This window comes from Gallus gallus, chromosome 2 (genome assembly GCF_016699485.2).
Source record: "Gallus gallus isolate bGalGal1 chromosome 2, bGalGal1.mat.broiler.GRCg7b, whole genome shotgun sequence".
NCBI classification, from domain to species: Eukaryota; Metazoa; Chordata; class Aves; order Galliformes; family Phasianidae; genus Gallus; species Gallus gallus.
Window position 1 is genome coordinate 38807363 of NC_052533.1, and position 21895 is coordinate 38829257.

The 21895-nt window shown below is 45.5% G+C and overlaps 1 protein-coding gene across 5 annotated transcripts in view; it reads left to right on the forward strand.

The window, feature by feature from the left end:
- Nucleotides 1-6641: 6641 nt before the first annotated feature.
- Nucleotides 6642-21895, forward strand: part of RBMS3 (RNA binding motif single stranded interacting protein 3) — a 698917-nt gene continuing 683663 nt past the window's right edge. For all 5 annotated transcript variants that reach the window (XM_015281782.4, XM_015281784.4, XM_015281783.4 and 2 more), the window contains exons 1-2: nt 6642-6720; nt 7317-7507. In XM_015281782.4, coding sequence (XP_015137268.1) covers nt 7328-7507 — 180 coding nt within the window. In that variant the 5' untranslated portion in view covers nt 6642-6720; nt 7317-7327. The remainder of the gene's footprint in view (nt 6721-7316; nt 7508-21895) is intronic.

The following is a 21895-nucleotide window of genomic DNA, read 5'->3' on the forward strand; positions in this document are numbered from 1 at the left end:
TGCTTTCTTTTTTATATTAGAAATTTGGTGAATTTGAATGTATTTCTAATCTAAAGAAGGAGCACAGAGAGAATGGGGCGTATCTCAGCAGGGCCACAGAATGAGTAGGAACTGGAAAAAGTCAAATTGAGCAGTATGCATTAATTTAAAAAGTAAAATCAGAAACATTTTAAGAAAGTGTTTTTGTGCATATTGTTTACACAGATGCTACCGCATGGATTACTCATATATTTTCATAATCAAGAAAATTCCCCAGACTTCAGTTTTGACAGTTTTAAACAAAATTCATTACCCAGCTCAAAACTTTATTTGCACATGTACAAGGACTGCTCTGAAAGTTATGCCTTTTATTTTATTATGTTGCCCCAAGACAGCAGAGGCAGATGTGGTATGGCTGTAGAGGTTGAGCCTTCCCAACAATATTCTATTTCATTTTGTTGTTGTGTGACAGTTGAGTCCAGAGGGGCAGTCTGATAAAACAGCACCTGACATGAAAGTGCAGATGGAACAAAGGTGTGTCGTTGAATTCCTCCATATAGAAAACATGGCACCCACTGAGATTCATCAGTGCTTGCTGAATATTCACAGAGACCAAACAGTGGATGTGAGCACAGTGAGATAGGTAGTGGGTGGTGTATTTCAGCAGCGTTGACATCAACAGTGGGTCACCTCCACTGGTGCAGATTTTTATGAGCACAGCATGTGGGCTCTTGTTCATCACTGGTGAAAATGTGTAGCTAATGGGTGGTGACTATGTGGAAAAATAGTGTTATGTAGCTGAGGGCTTTTTCTGTCAGGTAGTGTTGTTGTGCTCTTTGTTGTGGTTTCCACAGAAATAAATAGGAGGCATTACTTTCAGAGCAAACTAAAAATATACATGCAGTCTACCACTATTACAACACACACACACACAAAAAAAAAGTTACTTGCACATTAAGCCCTTATGATTCTCTCTACTATAGGGGACATAAGTGGTAAGAAAGGGGCGGGTGGAACAAATAACCTAAGTGCTCTGGACGTTCTCCTTAGCTCCTGGTGTATCCCAGCTCTAAAACTGTTTCTCTAGGACCCAAATATTAGAAATAAAATGTAGAGACAATTCATAGCATGGAAAACTGAAAAGTCCTGCACTAATTCCTACAGAAATCTCCTCAGCACTTCACGCAGCAGAGCTGCATGTTGTGTGTGTGCTTCAGATCAGCTGGTAAAGCACAGAAACTGAAGGCCAACCAAAACACCAGCCTCAAGGCCTAGTCCTTGTAGTGTCTATCTGGCCCATTTAATGAGATTCTGAACTCCAGTGGCCCACTGCACCCACACCAACCTCTGCCTGCCTCCGGATGTAGTATCCCTCGCAGAGCATTCTCATGCCTTTACTCCTGAAGGATTAATCTCTGTCGATGATTTCACCTCCATGAAGAAATAATTACCATTTATTTTTCCCTTGTTTAAGTGCATCTCCCTTTTGCTTATAAATTATTATAGTGATAAATTACCTTCTTCCCCAGTTTCTAAAATAAGTGAACTCAGTTGATGTTTTCCTTTTCAAACAACTGAAAACAAGATGAAATTATTCAAACTGGCACAGCTCCAGGCTTCCACAGGAACTGAGAAGACTGCAGTATCACCCAGCGCAATGCAGATGTTTTGAGGCTGTGTGGAACATACTTCTGTATGGCAGTGCTACTCTCCCGTTTACCTCTTTGGACCGGTTGAGCGAGGCCTTCTGTCTCACCTGGAGGTGTCCTGACCAACAGTGAGCTCAGGCCAACTTGCTGAAAAGTCAGCAGAAACAGCTGCTGCTTCTTTCACTTCACACAGCAGCTTGGAGCAAAATAAAGCCCTTCATCCTGCAGAAGAGCTACTTCTGTGCTCAAACTGTGACATTCTTCTGGAAAGTGAGTGAAGAGTTCTTATGCCCATTGCTCTCTTGAGCAAGGAGGAATTAAACATTCTGGCTGTGGCCGGAATGGTTTTATTTGCCAGTTATATGGTGTATGAACTGCAAGGAGCTGTGTTCATGTTTAAAAGTCATGAAGCTTATCAATTCTATTTTGATGGCTTTCTAGAAAAGGAGATCAGGAGACCTCCTGAGGGCTATGGAATTTTTTGTCCCTCCAAAAAAGGGATGGAGATAAGTCTTTAAAAGGCTGAGAAACGTCACTCAAGTCTGGAGTTGTGTATTTATTCTTTGTGGCTTTGGTACTTGCGAGTGAAAATGTTAGAATGCAGGGGAGAATCGATATTATCAAATTTGTGGGTGGAAAGCTAGAAGGCGAGATACTTTTCAAAACGCAGCTTGTAATGTATCAATTTTCATATCAGACCATGCAAAGAATGGTGGAATTCAAAGAGTATTTTCAGCTTTTCCTCTTTCAGAATAATCAGAGCACGTCTTTACATCTCCATGCCACAGAGTTCTTTTAGGATAGCTTTCCTAAGTGCATACAATGATAAACTTTCTGAGACAGAAAATACCTGCACAGATAGATCTCAAAAGCTTTGGGAGTCCCCAGATTTGCATACTTGCAGCAAAGCACCTTAGAGAACAGAAACAGAGATTGATGGGTGGGAAAATGACTCAATGAACATCTGTGTCAGCCACTTTGAAATGTATAGTACAGGGGGAATTATCGATAAGGTCAGAGTCTTCATGTGAAGGCAACTCTGTTTGCAACTCTGAAGCAAGAAGTGAAATAGCTTGGAATGCAATTTGACAGATACGGTGGTGAGTGAGGCCCCAAGGAGCTTGCACTGACAACAGGAAACCTTTGGTTTGAATTGTCTAAGGTTGCTAAAAGGTCAAAATTATTCAAATGCTCAATATAGCAGGTAGGTGAATCCTAAACTAACAAATATGTGAAGCATTGGAAAGCCAAAGGCTGCATCTCTCATACAGTGGTAGGTGCTTTTTTATTGTGAATTTACATCTGTCCTTTTAACTTGTAGTAGCCATTTTTGTACTTTTTACAAACAATGTTTTCAGTTTATACATATTAACATAAACACGTGCTTGAAAAAGACTTGAAAATATCTTTGAACAAGAATTGCTATGCGAATAAACATCAGTAAATTATTTAGTTAGTTTGTGAGCAGTTATTTTAAATCTGCTCATAGGAAAGTGACAAGTTTTAAATGAAACAAATGACAAATGACCAAAAGAAGAGACCTTGGAAAGGGCATAGATGTTTTCTAATCTGCTGCTGAACTACTTTGTGATCTTAGACAAATCATTTGTGTACAACTTCCTGCCATTCCTAGCCATATTAATTAGGACTACAGAGGATTCCCCTTCCACGTGGCTGACACCTTGTACTGTATCTGATCATAGACAAGAATAAGAATGCGAAAATAAAACTTGATTCTAGGAGAAGAAATCTTTGCCCCTTTCCATCAAATCATTCTGATAGGAGGGCTGTAATTAAATTAGTAGTCTCATCACTCACAAATTTTCATTGTTTTGAGGCACAAAGAATGCAGTTGTTCTTGAAAAGTTTTCCATTTTAAAATGTCAGTATCTCTTGAATCTATTCAGTCATCTACACCGGTTTTATAGCACAGCCCACAGCTGCAAAATATGCTGGAGCGTGAAGCATGTGCTAATGAATTGTAGTATTTATTTCACCAGCAGTATTTAATGTCATTTCTCTTGAAAAATGAGTGATAGGTCTGGGCTCCGAAACTCTTAATACATGTTGCATGCGGTAATAGTCTGTATTCTGTAATACGCCTTGTTATTCTAGAGTAGAATCTGAACTGTGTGCTGTTTTGCCATAGTGAATAAGAGCAAAGTATCCGTGCTGACTTTTTTTCACTCTGTTGATACATCTGAAAAGCATTCAAGGTGATACTGTTTTCTTATGAACACAGACTTGCAGGTGTGGATTGACTTGCCCTCCAGTGAGACTCCTTGGTTTCTGCTTCCTAACACGTCGTCTTCCAGAGGAGTGTTGACACAGGACTCTGGTTTGCCATTCATCCAATGCAGATCCCAACATTATTCTGTAGACTTATGATTTGAGTTCAAAAGTGTGGCTTGTTGCATTGCTAGGGTCTGTAGTACACTCTTCTCTCCATGCTTACCCAAATAACTCAGGTCAAAACTTAACTTCCTTCTGCTTGGATCTTAGGAACCTGATACTCATCAGAAAGACCACAGAGAAGACTGAAAGGAGGTCATTCCTCTCATCTCCTCAGCCTGCTGGTGCAGATTTCCAACGTGCCCACATTATGGGAGTTTCTGTTTGTATCCCACAGTATGTTTGGCCTGAAGACCATTGTGGAAATATGAGATGACTTTTTAGACCTTTCTTCTAGCCTGAAGAAAGACGTTCTACTTAGGATTATCTTGCAATCCAATAAATAATAGCAGCTGGTCAGAAACCTGGTCTGTGAACACTGTTGGGAACACTGTTGTGTTTGTTTAATTATTTGTAATAATTTTATTTTTGCAGGGATATGCTAAGTCTTTTCAAGTGCAAAAGGGAAAGATGAAAAAAAGAAAAAAAAAAAAGAAAGTTTTGATTTGAAAGGCCAAGTACAGATCTTTGTGCTGACTTTCATATACTCTAGGACCTGCCCTTCTCTTTTTATGCATGATCACATACGCTCCAAACATCTAAGAAGCTTCTGTTGGTGTTGGGGGTTAAAATTCCTAGGATTAGAAGCAGAGGTTTTGGAGTCAAGGGCCCCCACCTCTGGAATTAGTTTTCCTTGGTTTCCTGCCAGTGTCCATCCAGTAAGCTTCAGAACACATGGGGAAATGTTTATATTTGGGTTAGCTTCTCTCTATTTTTAGATGGTTTGGTTTTGCTTTGAATTTTACTCTACAGATGTGAAGATGGTAGATTGGCTATTGTTATTTTCTAAGAGAATGATTTAGCACTACCCATTACGAGAAGGCTCCCGTGTCCTTTATCAGTAATCTTGTAAGAACATGCTGCAGCCTGTGAATGAATATTTGCATTCTTACTTCCACATCATCATTTTCCAACATGTGCTACCGGGATTACGTTGAGCCGAGCTGGAAAAGCTCCCAAGCCCAGAATGTTGTACCCTGTGCGTGTTGTTGGCCCTGTTGTTTGGAGGGAACAGGACTGCATGGACTGACAGGGGTTGGGTGATTTGCTACCTACATGTGCTCCTGCTTCGCACTGCAAGCATCATCTTTGTCATACAGCAGGATGTTTAAATCTTTGTACCCCAAAATGTGGACGATCTTTAAATGATTATAAATAAATGATTGTAAGTAGTATTTGGTTATAAATTTCAGTGTTTACGGCTTGATTGTCTTATTACTTACCTCAGTTTTAGACACCGAGGCTCATAGTTTCAGAAAAATACTTCATATTTGCAACAAGACATTAGAGAAGACAGTAATACTCACCATTATTTGTTGCACTTTAATAATAATATGGAAGAATCTTTAGGGATGTATGTTTTCAAGACGCAGGTTTGATTCATGGCATTTTTATTTCTGTTGTGAGATTAGCTCTTGCCTTTTGTCCTACTATATTCTTACAGCCACTCAGGTACAGCTGTGCACGTTCCCACAGTAACAGTTCTGCTGGGAAACAACAGAACCCAAGGGGAAGAACACAAGGCGTCCCGCAACACCTGGGAATACTGATCAGCCCTGAGGGAGTGGCCCAGTGCCTCTGTGGAGCAGAGTGCCTCCTGGAGGCCTCAGTAAATACACCAGATGAATCAGGTACAGATTGCGTGTGTACTTAGAATCACAGAACGGCTTGGGTTGGGAAGGACCTTAAAGATTATCCATCTCCAAACCCCCTGCTGGGACACAATTGCCACCATTAGATCAGGCTGCCCAGGGCCCCATCCAGCCTGGCCTTGAACTCCTCCAGGAGTGGGGCACTCACAGCTGTAGACTCTCCAGAAAGGTTTCCAGTTAACTTTCAAAGCAGCTGCTTATCAGGACTATATGGTGTTATATTTAGAAGTGCAGACACCTGAGGGCGTCCTGATAGAGGAATGGTCAGGTTTGTGCTTGTCATTCATTAAAGTTGGCAAAGACCTCTAAGGTCATGAAATCCAACCACTGATCCATCCCCACCATGCCCACTGGCCATGCCCCTCAGTTCCACATCCACACGGTTCTTGAACGCCTCTAGGGATGGTGACTCTACCACCTTCCTGGGCAGCTGTGCCACTGCCTCGCTGCTCTTTTGAAGAAGAAAATGATTTAATAAACATGAGACCTGTGAGAAAGGGACTGCTGAAGGGTTGGCCCAGCTCAGGCAAAAGCATTTCAGATACCGTGGGTTTGGTGTAAAACGCTCTTCACGAGGTTGCGTTTTCCCCACGCTGCGCAACTTTGGTCTGAGAAGGAAGCTGCCGAGGGGAATGAAGTAACCGCGGGCACGCTGCTGCCACGATCGATTTAGGAGCTCACCGGCGATTTTTCGGGCTGTATTTTTTTGCGGAGCAACCCGGAGGGCCGGCGGCGGGTCCTGCTTGTAGCTTCCCTGCCGGAATTGGCTCCGTTTCCCTCCTCGCTCCGCTCTCGCCGTGCAGTGCTGCGTGGCGCCGGCAGCCCGAGCAGAGGGAGCTCCAGCCCCACGCAGCCGCTCCGGCCGCCGCCAGCAGCTCGGAGCCCCCATCTGCAGGGCGGGTGGTGCTGGGGGGAGGCGAGGGGAAAATAAAATAAAGGCAACACCCGGGTCAATGCTCGGCTCCGCTCGCCGCCAGCACCTCGCTCAGGTCTGAAACCGCTTCGCTTTGCTGTATTGCGCTTGCCTGGGCTGGGGGGAGGGGACGAAGGGGAGGTTTAACTTTTACTTGACATTAGCGGGTTATTGTCAGCCTCCCCGGGCCGAGCCCCGCGGCCTCCCGCGCCCCCTCGCCCGGCCTCCGCTCCTCCGCTCAACTTTGTTCAAAGGGCCGCGGCCCGCGGGGCTCCTCCGGGCCCGGGACGCGGGCAGCGCCGATAACCCCGCGGCCGCCCGGGGCCGCGAGTTGGGCTCCGCGGCGGAGAGCGGCTCCGTCCGCGTTCGCTGAGTCGGGGCGGCTGAAGGCCACCGCGCCAAGGACACGCGCGCGCACACCGCACACACACACACACACACACACACACACACACACACACACACACACACACACAGGATACAAAAGTCGGGAGGATCGCGGGGAGAATCGCGGTGCAGCCGGAGCCATGCGTGCCACGGCCTCCTGAGGGGGAAGGCGGGCGGGGAGGAACGGAGCGAGAGAAAGCAGAAAGGAGGAAAAGAGAGCGGGGAACGCCAAAGAAAGACGCGGGGTGGTGGAAAGTGTTCGCCTGCTTTTGTCTCGCAATACAGTGAACTGGAAGATGGAGATGGATGTTAAGGGAGTTTCTCCGTGCCCGGAGCCCATCCCCCCGGCGGCGGGGGCTGGCGGCTGCCCGCACCAGCGCCCGCACCACCGCGATGGGCAGCCCGCCGAGCCGGCCCCCGCCGCCGACAGCGGCCACCCGGAGCGGCGGCACAGCAGCGACAAAGAGGACAAGAAGGTACGTCCGCAGCGCTCCGCTCCGCGCCCGCCCGCCCGCGCTCTCCGGGGCGGGCGGGGGCAACGGGCCCCGCCGCCACCGCCGCCGCCTCCGCCCGGCCCCGGCCGCGCCGCCTCGGGCGGCCCCGCGCCGCCCTTTGTGAGCGCGGCGGCGGCGGCAGAGGGAGGCGGGGGGCCGGCGGCGGAGGTTGCTTGAGGACAGCGGGGCGGGGAGGCGCGGGGCCGGGGCGGCGGGCATTGTTCCGGCCGGGAGCCGCCGCCGCCGCCAAAGTTTGCCTCGCTCGCGGGGGGCAGCGCCGGAGGGTCCTCCCCGCGGGTCGGGCGGCGGCGGGGGCCGCTCACCTGCGGGAAGGAGGGAGCCCGGCGCCCGCCCTCCGGCCCTGCTGTGTCATTGCGAGCCTCGGGTGGCGGAGTTCGGCGGGAAATGGGTCAGCCCGCAGCGCTCGGCGCGGGGACGTCTCGTGGCGGAGGAAAAGTCGGGAGGGTGGCACCGGCGGGAGGCTGCCATTGAGATCGCGGCGGCGGTGCGCGCTTTTGTCTGCGGGCACCGGCTTCATTTCCGCTAGTTGTCCCCGGCGTGCGGGGCTGAGCCCGGGGCTGTCGGAGCGCGGCGCGGGCGCTGCTGCGAGGAGCGGGGGGTGCGTGCCGCGATGGGAGCGGCGGTGCGTGAGCGGCAGCCGAGCGGTTCGCTGACGGACGCCCCGCGTAGGTGCCGAGCCCGGAGCGAGGGCGAAACGGAGAAACGTTGCGATCCGCCGCCTTCGAGCCGCGGGTCTTAAACTAGTTTGACTCTAGTTTGGTTTTGTTGCGAACGGGTAAGAGAACGGGGGGACGCAACGAAGGAATGCGGAACGGCAGCGCAATAAACGAATGCAACAACTCTGTCGGACCGCGTATTTGCGTGAGGGGAGTTGAAATCGGCGTGAGAGATGCGGGGGCTTTGGGAAACCTGGTGTCTGTCACCGGAGAGCCCCGCTTTGTGCTGTTTGCCTCGTACACTTCCAGCGTTTTCAGTTCGATCCGATCCGTCCTATTGTTTTAATTACAAGGGAATGTCAGAGGCTGACGGGCTGAGCGGGGCCTGCACAGCTCGGTAGGGTGGATCCGAGGGTTTCGTTTCTCCAGTGATACCCCGTGGTTTGTGCGTGGTGGTGGAGGAACGCAGAATTCCATCTCCCGTGAGTTATGAATATTTCATTCTGGCGTGACTGCATGTTACTGTGCACAGCAGAATGGGTTGCGTGTGGCTATTTCTAGGATCTCTTGCCTGGCGTCGCGTTACTCCACGGAACGTAGAATGCATTACTTCAGAATAATTGCGACGGAGAGCCACGGTTGCCACTCACATGGCTTGGTTGTGCCGGCACAAGGAGCATTTAAGCCTTGCCATCAGCAGACAGCCGCGCTCCGTAGTTACTTTCGGTTGTGCCACACGGTCTGTGTAATGCTTTACCCGTCGTGGACGCCAGGAAGGCAAAAGGACGCGTGGCTGAAGGTGAATGAGTGCCGGGGAAGGCTGATTATCGATGGTATGACTAATTAGCCCATTGCAACGTTGTAATTAACAGCTTTGCACTGCTTTGTTCTGTATTTGCCAGAATATTTTGGACGTAGAAACAGAAGCGCTACCTTTTTCTCCCCCCAGCTGTAGCCATGCAAAAGTATTGTGATAAATTCGATTTTTATTATTTTAAATTGAATATCAGCTTCTCCAGGCTTGCTGTTGCCAAAGGGCTTGCAGTGACTTCAGCTTGTATTTTTTGGGAAGTGCAGTGAGATTTCAAACCTTCCTCGGCATACATGTCTTTACTGGATACCATCCCGGGACAACCAGTGCTTCTTGTTAGTGCAAAAGTAGTTTGGGTATCTGGTGAAATAGTGGCACCTGAAGCGTGATGAGAAGGGGAAAACCCATTCAAGCGGCAGTAAAATCCAACCCTACTGTGGAAAAAAATGTGCAGGCACAAAACAAACCCCCCAGAGTTTGCTGGGGACATCGTCTGAGAGCTTTCTAAATGTATTGGAACAGCAGAACTGATCTATTTTTGCCCCCTAAACAAACGTCTTAGGCATGCTGATACGTTTTAGAAGCGTGAGCACTCTATGTGGAAGCTGTAAAGAACAACAGAACTTGATTTTCTGACACGCATGCTCACAAATTCCTAAATGCTCAGAATCTCATGATTCTACTGGCAGGATGTGCTTTTTAGGATCGTTCTTGAATTACAAAGAGCCTCGTGTTTTATCATTCAGCTTCATTGTCAGCAGAGGTGGACACGGTTTACTGCCACCTAAGTGGAAGTGGGTCAATTCATACTCTAATAAAGCTACTTTTTGTCACCACCTCCAAAAAGAAGGTTGCAGAATTAACTAAGCATATTCTTCATTCTGTGGAATTTCAGTAGAAAATAATGCTGTACAGTCATTGGTATTGGTTTTTCGTGGGGATTTTTTTTTTTTTTGTCTTTTCCCTTTTCTCCTCTGTCATATGTTTGTTTTTCATTTGTCTTTGAACTTCAATAAAATTCTGAAACATGTACATTACTCGAAATATATTCCACTGTCTTCAGCTCGGACGCTGTCGTGCTTAAGGGTGTGCTTCAGTGCTTTGTTGGGGGAAGTCCGAGGTTACCTCCCACACATCTTTCTGTGTTGAAACCACCTCTGAGCAACGTCTGAGTAGAGAAATGGTGTAAGTCGGCTTTTATGATTTATGAAGTACACGGTACTTGGTGCTTTAAAGTACAGCTGCCATTTAGGTGGGAGAAATTAAGCAGAAACTGTAGAAGGCAAGATTTAGATGATTAATATGAACGTCAATTTTTTTTTTTCCTATTAAACCAGAACACATGGGAGAATGTTTTTCAACACTGCTACGATGTTGTCTGTGATCTGAACCAGGAGGACATAGGTGTAACCCCACACAGGACACCATGCCGACTGCTTCCTCTGTGGCGCAGCGGGAGAGCAATTCCGTCTTAGAAGGGGTGGGTGTAGGGAGTGCAGCAGGAGTTGTCTGCAGGAATAACGAGCTGGTGGGTTCAGGTAACGTGCTACAGCTGGCACTGGGATGAGGGTTTTCCCAGGGCTGGTACTTTGCCTTGGGACTTTCAACAGCCGGTGTTACAGTGTTTTCATCTTCCAAAGTCCTCCAAAAGTTCTGCCTAGGTATGGATTTGCTCACGCAACTTTGCACGCCCCAATTAGAGCATTTTATTTGTTTTCCACAGAGGAAAACCTCAGGATGCCTGAGGTTTGCACGGGGCATTTAACACAAATGATTTACAAGCCCTCCCAGAGCTTTCACGTTGTGCCTACATTCCAGATGTAAAGACCCCTGTGAAATATCTCCAAGGTGAGGAACCTTCCTTGTATTTACATGGAAACGGGCACACCAAGGTTACTGCAAAAGCAAGCCTATCTGGACTGGGTACATTGTATTCTAGCTCAAAAACAATTTGCCAGTGCTTGATATGAGGGTTCTGAAGTGTTTTGTGGGCTTATTTGTGCAGTACTTCCCAGAATGCTCTTCTGTGACATCGCTGTGAGTGGTACCCAGGTGTGAGCTTCTGAAGGGGAAGAGCTGAGTGCTTTGGGGAAAAGCACTCGGTATTGACTTGGGAATTCTACTCTGCTGCACATGTGTTCTGCCACAAAGCTGATTGTCAGCATCTGAAAGCCTTCTGCTAGTGAATTTACAGGACTACTGTCATCAGCGATGAAGTGGTTATCTTCCACAAACAGAAGGTCAGGAAGAGTGAAAGGATCTTTGGAGCGCATTCTTCTTTAATAACATCTCTTAACATACGTAGTTTTGTATGGTTTGAAAAGCGGCGCGTAGCTAAGTGTCTTCCTGCAGAGAAGAGAAGGCCTAAGAAATGTGATTCCTGCTTGGGGCTGGTGGTAGGAAGTTTTGCATTGTGGGGATGTCGTTCCAGTCACAGGTCAGACATGCTTCTGTCACTGCAGGCAGGCAGTTCCACCGTGCACAGGAGAGCAGTTCTCAGCCACTGTTTTCCTGGAGATCTAGATGTTCTTTCAATCAGTGGGAGCAGCCCATTGAACAACTTGAAATTAAGAAGCAAAAGCTGACGCTGAAGTCAGTAGTGGATAAGGGGGACCAGTATGGGGTGGGTGGGGCAAAGGAAGTGGAGACAATCCTACCGGTTGCTGATACTAGCAGCTTCTCTTGATAACTCTTTAAATTGCAATGTCTTGTACTAGTGGGAGTTTCCAAGCACTGAAGACCTTTCGCCAGGTCTATCAGAGGCTGTGGTCCTGCCAAGATGTAATGCAGATGTGAAGAGCCAAGGTCAGGTCACTGGCATCCCAGACAAACTCTTGTCACTTGGAGATGGGAGAAAACTTTACTTGTGGCTGCTGATATTCCGAGAGTTTGATGTCAGACAGCAATTCCAGTTTTTAAAGTGTGGGCAGTGCTGAGGAACTTTTTGCCTAACTCATGGCTAAGAAACTTTCAGAAACTTCCTCATCCCAACAACATCAGTTCTGACTTTTTCTTGTCCACTTTTAAGCGTTGTCCTCATTCTCAAGCTGCCAGGATCTATGATATTCGTATTGATTCGTATTGCATGGTTCAATGTCTTCCTGACAAAATGGTCTGAAGAAAAGCTTATCCAGTGCCAGCACCACCACCTTCCAGAGTTTTCAGTGCCTGGTGGCTTTCTGGGTGGTGGGTCTGTCCCAAGGCCACAGACCATCCTGAGTGCCTCCTAAGTGGGGCTGTGACCCACAGGGTCCCACGTCGTGGCTGTAGGGCAGACTCTAATATGTGGCGGTGTGGGGAGGTTCCTGGCTGCGTCTGCCTGGAACGGTACCCAGGGCCACAGCGCCTGGCAGGTTCCTCTGGAAGGGAGTCTCTGGTCCTTTGTTCTGCTGCTGCAGGCAGCAGAGCTCTTAGCTGTGCCATCAACAGGTTTCAGTGAGCAGGGCCCAGGGGCCATCTGCTCTGAGGAGAATTTAAAATATTTTGGATTAAAAAAAATCAAAAGAGGCAATTTGCTATGAACTGAGAGCCTTGCTTTGCAGGCAGGTCTACTTCTGCATTTCCATGTATTTGATGTAGTCTGCCTCTAACACTTCTCTTGCCTTCTAGTGAGAGAATCCTTAGATGAACCTAGGATTCTACCTTTATTGCAGAAATGAGCAGGTGAGAAGAATAGAGAGAAAGAGAGAGAAAACCACAACTATTAACACCTCGACTGAAGGCAAGGCTAATAAACTGCTAATTTGATTGGATATCAGAGAGTCTAGAAGGAGAAGAGATAGTAGGAATTAGGCCTCGTAGTTTTCATAGCTCCAAAGTTAATTTTTATCTTGAATTCTCAGAATAACTTTAACTGATATAGGGCATACTATTACCTCAGGTAAAATAAATAATGCATTTAAAATTTATTCATTTTGAAATGACATATTGAAAATTTAGAATCTGGAGAATGAGGTCCAGCTCTGGTTTACGTCAGACTTAGAGCATAAAGTCGGAGAGGAGGGAGCTGACTTCTGCTCCTTGCCAGCATCGGCATTGAGACAACATACTTGCATGTGGACGGTTCTTGAAAGTCTTACATGGCACTGAGACTTCTGGAAGTATAATACGTTATTTAAAATAGTCCCCCTCTTAAATAAATTGCATGAGAAATGTTTTGGCAAAGAGCAAACAGCTGTTTAAATTTTTCAACCAGCTGATCAATAAGTGGATGAGGCTTGAAAAGCTGATCACGCTCAGAAAGGGTCCTGGGGTAAACACAGAATTGCTCATTCTAATGCCGAGATTTTATGAAAAGTAAGTGCTACTTATAGTTACTACAAAATGAAGTGCATATGTAGTTCATTGTGTAACAAATCCAGGGACATAAACAATGAGCATCATGGGTGGAAGCTAAACAACACTCTTGAGTCATCAGAAACAGAACCACAAATGTTTGTAGAGGACAGGCTCTCTGGCTGAAGGCAAATTTCATCTTGGCTGCAGCAGGGCTGCGAGGATTCCTGCTTGGGAAGATGCAGCATTGAAAAGGGCATTGTTATCTGCTCTTGAGCCGCTGGGACATTGCCTTGACCCAGATGTAGAGGTATGTGCCTGTGCCTGTGTTCTGTGACTGGAAAGCAGCCCTATTCAGGGCTGCACATGAGAGCCCATAGTTTGGCCAGTGCATGGCATATCCTTCTCGCTTATGTAGAGTGTGTTCTCAAAAGGCCAGTGTTCACAGCAGCTCCTGTCCAAGGGTTGAGTGCCAGCCTGTAACGAATCTGGGCCTTCAAACAATGGATAATCAATGAGGCTGGAAAAGAACAATACCCTTGTTGGTACATGCTATTCCCAGGGTTTTGCTAGATGCTCTCAGTGTTTTTAGGCCATCCCTGTCTGTGCTGAAGCTCACTGTGTCATGCTGCATCCTTACAGAGCAGTAATTCTCACCGTTCTGAGGTTAAGTTTACCTGGCTGTGGAGTGAGGTGCTGCTATGGATGTATGAACTGGTTCAGTTTTATTTGGTTCCGTATTTGGTTGTTCTCTGCCTGGCTGTAGCCATGGCACTTGCATAATGACTGGGATTATTTCCCAGCAGCTTGTGCTAGGTGGCTCTCTGTACTGATTAGCTGCCAGTAGTAATTACCCAGTAAGGGCATAAAATTTGCACCATCTCAGAAGAGTTATTAGGTTCTAACAAGCCGCTTCTCAGAAAATACCCAAATAGTAAAGAGAATGGAACTGCAACTGTAGGCAGGAAAAAATGACATCAGCAGTACTGATAATATTTCCATGAAGGTATCTCTCAGATCAAGCGCTAAAGTGATGTTTAAACATGTGAAAGGAAAAAGGACAGACTGGAAAGATGTTACAAATATTAAGTATTCTACAGTTGTTTCTTTCTTTCCTTCCTCACTCCTCATCCTTTCTCTGTGGCTCTGGAATTCTCTTCTGTCCATTCTGGTTCATTTACCCGGCTATGAGGGGACCGTGAATTGTTTCAGAAACTATCATAACTGATGCATCTTAACTGGGATAAAACAAGACTCAATTTGGTTTACAGTGTAGATGAGGACTGCCATGTATAAAAGCTACGATTAAAGCTACGTAAAGCTACGATTTACTAGAAAAACAGTAATTCTTCCACGCCTAATGGCTTCTGCCATGTGTTTAAATACAGCTGTTATTTTCATTATACATTCTATTAAGTGAAGGCCAATCTTGTTACAGAAGCAGAGTGGAAATGGTTTCCTTGACAGAAAAGCAAGTATTGGGTTAATATAAAGGACAAACTCGAGTCCCCAGAGATTTTTGTTGTTCTCTGGTTTCAGAGACCTTGACCTATAGCTCCAGAATTTATTCTTTCCCCAGAAATATTCTGCTCAAGTTGGTCAAAGCGATAACGCCATCAACAACTGAAAATACCGCAGGAAGATAAGGTGTGTATTTCCAAGTGTAGCTGTAGACCTCCCATGAAGTATTGTTACCGCTGACTGGCAAGGGAAAATAAAATGGTTTGGCACCTCTGCCTGTTCCTTTAACCCAGATTCTATGTTAATTGATTCCAACAAGTGCCTCAAGCACCACTGACACCTCTTCTTCTCTACTGACTAATGACTGTGATCTCACTGAGGTTATTACTAGCTATGTACTCTTTGCCAGGAGCCCGTAGGGGAATCCTCTTTTTGGATCCGAACCAATATACTCCAGTAAAGTCTTTGTGGAAAGGGGCAATAGCTACAGTTACAATTGGTGTAGCTATTGTGTTTAGTAGTAGTATGAAATTAGCCGTGATATAATATATATGCATTGTGCTTTGCTGAGAATTTGAAAAGTATGTTAGTGCCTTGAGGTATTTGCTGTGTGAATCAGACGTAATACAGGAAGGATTCCTGCAAGTCCTCAGAGATAGGCAAGTGAGCATGTTGTGTGGGGATGGGATGCAAGGAACTTCTGCTCTTCAGGCAAATCAAGAGTGAAATGGAGTGATATGGAGAGCAGAGAGGGAGTTCTTGCTGGAAAGCTAATTAAAAACAGCAACTTCTTAGTAGGACTGGGAGGAAGGAGTTTGTAAGGTTCATATTCCAAGACGAAAGAACTTTATGAAGTGTGTATTGGGTCCATGTGGAGTTCAGGAAGCACAGAACAGAATCTCGTGGAGTGCACAACATGCATATCTAGGCTTCCCAGACATTACACAGCGCCCTGGTTAGCCTTGTTAACTTTGTTGAGTGTTCTTTGAGGACATGCAGACTTTCAAAGTATGTGAAAGCCACTTTAATAATTAATTGGCTCACTCCCTCCCACCTATTGCTTCCTATCTAATAAAAGACAATAGTGAGTCCCTGCTAAAGCCAACAGATGCAAACATACCTCAAACTCAACTAACCTAAATATGAGAAGCTAAAAAGGATATCCCCAAAGATCTTAGAACTGAAACAATCTCTTTTGTTTTTTTTCTTTTTGGTCTTATTTCTCCTGTGACTCTCATATGATTTGCTCTTAGACTAAACTTTCCCTTATCTGGTAACTGACTTCAGGAAGATCAGTTCAGTTTCAAGGAACTGAAATGTTCCTTGTGTGTATGTCTGTTTGAACTGATTTATAACTGGAAGCATGTTTCAGCTTTACTGTGTCAGGGAGACATGCTGAGATTTCCAAGTGATAAACTGACTTCTGCCTTAAGCAGAGCTGCCACCACACTCACCATCATTGACATCCATGCATGCCCAGTGTGACGCAGGAAATGACACACCATTATCAGATAGCAGTTAAGATGGATGCAGGGAAATGGTGAGCTTGCTGGCGTGACCTCAAAGACAGGCATCCAGAGATGTTCTGTAGTCACTTAAGGGTGTGCAGTTAAAGGCTGCCTGTTGTGCGCTTGGGGAAATTTTCATTTAACCAGAGAACACTTAAGTTTGGAATGAGCCCTGAATGTTTTTCCAGAGGGACAAGGGAGGAAACCAGCAAGCTTAATGTGAAGGAAAACTGTACTGACCAAGAGCAGCAAGTTGGTAACAAAGGTTCTGACACTGATCCTGGACGTGGCCTTGCTGCCTTCCACAATCAGGAGGAGGTCAACATGATGGACGTCCACCATTACCTGCTACTGTGGTTTTATACAAAGCAGAGCCCCCTTAGATTTTTGAATGGGGGCTTGAACGTTCCGCTTCCAGAACATGCCAAGGGGACGCGCTCCCTGCAGAAGATAAATAAATGATGAATCAATTCGAAGAGAAGCCATGTGGAGGTAGAAAGTCAGAGCCAATCAAGGTCAGTGTGGCTCAGGGAGCCTTTACAAGAAGGGTTGTACCACAGGACTGCCATGAGATAATCAGCCAGGTCTACATCTGAACTGGAATCACCAGTGCTGGGAAATGCTTAGTGCAGGAGCAAGGCTCTAACTTCTCTGTCAGGTCTAGTCTGTGCTGTGCATATGCTGCCTCTTTGTAAGAACCACCAACTACTTTCTTTAGGTAGTGTTTTATAGCCACTTCCTTTTGCGTGCTATTGCACGCAGAATAGTGACTACGATCTTTCTTGTTATTTAGCCAGCAATGCAGTTGTATTTATAACTATTGCTTTAGAGTTAGACCTACAACCTCACAACAGGCTATCTGTCTGTCTATCCCACAGATTATGGCTCTATTCTTGGTACCTCAAGGCTACCTGCAATGCCGATGTTGTCTACACTTACAATCAAAGTACCTGAAAAGATGGTGTTCAGTAATACTAGTCTGCATTTTTCAAGTGACTGTGCACATTATAGAATTATAGAATGGCTTGTGTTGGATGGGACCTTAAAGATCATCTATGTCCTATCCCCCTAGTCATGGGAGGGGATGTCTATGTAGTGCTGAGATCAGGGCATCGGGCTCCTTATAGGCATCACCTCTGATGGTAGTGTGAGACCTCCTTATTCATACATTCATATCTGATAGTGATAACTGGAGGAGGCTAGAGCCATGAGAAGTAGATAACCATAGATAATTTACTCTGGCTGAGTAAAACTTGTTTGGGGTAGAAGGTGCACGGGAGGGAGTGGGGCGGGTACAGATTGTTAAAAATAATGTGGAGCAACATGGATTAGTAGGATCAGGTGGATGTAGTCACGTCCATTGACAGGGGTGTAGCAGTTTAAAGGATTCTTGAATTTACACACCTAACAGAAGGGCATGCTATAGCATGAATGGGAAATTGAAACTCACTTCTGTGTGTTAGGCTCCTCAAGGTAGGAAGAGAACTGTTCAGCCTAGTTTAATGTTGTGAATACTTTTCACAACTGGAGGAAAGGGAAGGAAGGAATGTAGACAGGTTGCAATTTAAAATGAATTTATGCATGTCAAGTTTGTTAAAATAACACATATTGAACACGCATAGTCCAAATCTTACTCTTTTCCAAACCAAATACAGGAATCTCGTAATGAGATTTTGTTTGGTATTAGGAATTATTTTTCCTTGGAGGGGAAGATGCTGTAGATCTTCCACTTCAGTCCTTTGTGATTCTGTGGCTGAAAATGCTCTGGTGATTGTTTGTTGTTGTTGTTGTTTTTAAATAAAACTGCATCTATGCAGGAATTTCAGATGCAATCTGACTCCAAAAGTTGTTGTGAATTGTCTGACAATTGTATAAAATGAAGGTAACCATAAATAAAGTTACTCTCTGCAGTCTCACAGTCGTGCACGCTTGCAGGATCAGACCTTTCTCTTTCTTTCTGCATGTCTCATTGCTGCTACAATGAGACTCATCGATTTATGTGTATGTGTATATCTGTGGTACGAGGTGTAATATTTTAACGGTGTAAAATTGTATTTCCTACTGTATGTGGTCTTGGAGCTCAGTAAACAAAGTGTGCTGTGAAAGTGAGATCCTAAAAGACTGTATCTAACCTGGACCTGCTGTTAGTGATTGATGGTTCACATAAAGTGTGAGCGTAATAGCTGGACAAGGGTCTGAAGCACCTTAAAAATAAAACATATTTTAAAATGGTAGCCATCAGCAAAATTGCACTGTTTTAGGAGATTTAAAGAGCTATTTTGTTGTAATGAAATATCTCAAATTCCAAGTAGTCTCTTTTTTTTTTTTTTTTGCCATGTGAAATGTTGCATGACAGTGTCAAAAGTTGCACTGTGGCATTAACCTGCAAATGGGTGTAGGAGAGCAGGTTGCTTTGTTACCTCACTTGTGTATCAGGTGGAAGAGTAACACATCTGTAAGAGATCCAGGTTGTGTTTTCATCAGCTGCCGATGATGACACTCTTAAGAAAGGGCCGAATTCTCATACCTAGAAGTGTATTTGTCAACAAAATATGAGCGTGCAAGACAACAGTTCAGTCGCATTTTGCTTTCATTTTTTTTCTCTTTTGTGCTAGGGCATAACTTCCAACTGTCAGCTCTTTCAGCTGAGCGTCAGCCTTTTTATAATTGCTGCAGCATGTCAACCCCTTTAAAATTACCGTATGTCAGCTGTTTAACCATATCAACTGAAAGCACGCGTGTTGGGTTGCGCCCCTTTGCCCTACCTGTGTTGCTCCTGGTGGCAGCTGGGTGATGATTTCAGCTGCCAGGTCAACCACTTGCAGGAATGCCTCAGGTATCCACTGTGGCTCTGCTGAGCCCAGGAAGGTCCATCAGTACCACAACCCAGCTGTGGCAATGGTGTGGTGGGTGAGCTTGGCAGGTGGGCTTCTCTACCTCATCCCTTCCTTCCTTACCTGGACGTTTAGGCAACCAGAAAGCAATTGCATGGAGGTCGTAGAATCTCTGTGGGAATTTGCTTCTGGCTGCAGAAGCAAGAAGATCTGTCTATCCCAGTATCTGCCCAAATGTTTGACTAACTCTACAGGATGTTAGCACCTTGAAATTATTTTGTAATCACCCTATTTCCTTCCCCCCCCCCCTTCCCTGCCCATCCTTTTCTGGCAAGCTGATGAATGGAAAAGGGCTTGTTCATGGCAAACACTGTGCTAACAATAACGTGCCAGCGTGTGTCTGGTTTTGGACTGCGTCCGGTGACTGGTTACTGACTGCAAACCAGAGCTTTTGCTGGCATTTTTCTGTGTCTGACATCCAATTTGGACCCGTACTGCAGAGGGAAACAGTAGTAAGCTAGTAACAGAGTGCCAGATAGTAAGAGGATGACAAGTCTTTTCCAGTCTTGTGTGAATGTTACTGAATGAGCAGTCAGTGCGCTAGGGGCCAGTGAGCCAGCAAATATGTTCAGCTTTCCCACAAAATAGTCTTCAGAATAGTAGGAGGTGTGATGATGGAGGGGGGGCACTGGCAAGCTCCAGCGAGTGGAGCCAGGCAGGGGAGGCGAGCCGTAGGCTGAGGCTGAGCCGTGCTGTGCCACTGCAGCTCCCACTGAGGGCAGGAGGCTGCCAGCACGTTTCCTGTGGGGAAAAGGGAATGAGGGGCAGAGGGAAGTGCCTGGAAGGCACAGCCTGTGGGGTGGATGCAGGGCAGTGCGGACAAGGGCATCACGGGCAGGATGGCAGCAGTAGTGGGGCAGCGGCAGGTTGCACGCATCTCAGCTGCTTGCACACGGTGAGAGTGGGGCCTCTGGGCGTAATGGTCTGACATTCGCCCCTCTTATATTAGCTGTATTATTTACCAATTTCAACAATGATTCAGTAGGGGATAACTAGTGCTCTGAGATCATGATGGGTCTCGTCAGCTTTCCAGAGAGCACAGCAATTACGGTGTGAATAGGGGTGAGTGTGATGGACAGGCTGGGCGGCTGCTCTCTCTAACCTGAGCATTAGTCCTCTTGTGTTTGTGCACACCTCTTCTCTGTGAGGAGCCTCAGTGACAGCCAGAGTCCTATTGGCAGAAACAGTTTAACAGGCAAAATGGAGCAGGGTAGATGTTCTGCTGGTTGTGTATTTGTTTAATTTTTTAATTTTTTTTTTAATTAAATAAGACCAAACGCGCAGTAAAGGAAGTCTGATTTGCATGAAAATGTGTATGCATTCATAGTAGTTCTTAGCGTTAAAGTGGGAAATTACTTTCTTTCAACTCAGTGCCCTGTACATGTGATTTCCAGAATTATTCGGTTCTTTGTAACTTCCAGTAAGTTTCTACTGCAAAATGGTACCTCTGAATTCCTTGTGAAACACTCAGGCACTTTGTAACCCAGTAGATAAAGACGTTGCCTCTTACAGGGAAGCACTTTTTATTCAAATCCATTGGCAGCTTTTCGATACATTCCTCTTTTTTTCCCCGTCAAATGCGTTATTATGGGTTTAACAATGAATGCTATCATTAAGAAATACCATGCATTTAATAGCTGTAATTTAAAAGTGTTACTCCATGAGCAGAAGCGTGTGTGTTTGTGTGTGTGTAAAAGCCAGTTTTCGTTGGATTTTTAAATGCAGCTAAATGTTGGAGTGAACCAGCAAATGTCCTTTGTTTAAACTTAACAATGCTTGCATTTGATATTTTCAGAATTAATTTTATAGCAAATTTCATTACGTCGCTGTTGTGTTCTGGGCACAATAGGGCAGCTCACTTGCGGCTAAATTAATATCTGTGGTTTAATAGCAGTTTGACTTGCCTAGGCAATAAACTATCTCCTGTAACTGGTGGTGCTATCAAGATAAAACCTGCTAAGCTAATTCTGTAAGAAATCCCTATGCCTGTGATGGGAAGAATTAACCCTGAAGAATGACTCTCTGCAAAGCATGACGTCTCTATGAATTTTATGGTAATGGTGGTAACTAACTCTGAGGGCTTTGCTGGAGTAGATCCTTTCCCAAAGCACTGTCTGAATTCTTCTTGGAAATCCTTTAGGATCAGAAACTGACTGTGGCCTTACTACACTTTAGCTTGTTCTGTTCTAACAAAAGGCATTATTTTAAAATTACTTAAGGAATTTGATTAAAAACCCTGTGTGGATACACTTAATTCGGTTAAACCTAACTAATACAAATTTAATATGCACGAGTAATTTATTGGTATCAGCTAAGCTAACAGAATACGTTTTTAACTGTTTACCTAAATCAGTTTTTAAACAGATATGGGGAAACTTTCATATAGTGAAAGACTGAGAAGATTGGGACTGTTTACCTTGGAAAGGAGATTAATCAGAAGAATCAGAAGTGAAAAGGTAAAAGGTTGCAGGCGATGAAGGGATAGGCTCTATGGAGGAGAAATTCTACCATCTGGGGAGAACAAGGAGCATGCAGTGAAGCTGAAAAGTGACAAATTCAGAAGTAGGTAAAAAGAAGTGCTCTGCCATGCAGTGAGCTAGTTGCTCGCAGAACTCATTGTCAGTAGATATGTATCTCTGAGGCCAAGAGCTTAACAGGGCTCTGGGGGAACAGAGTCATATGCAGGGTAGATTTAGTCTTGACTAGAGGGGGAGGTTTGAGTGAAGAAAAAGGGAAGAGCTCTG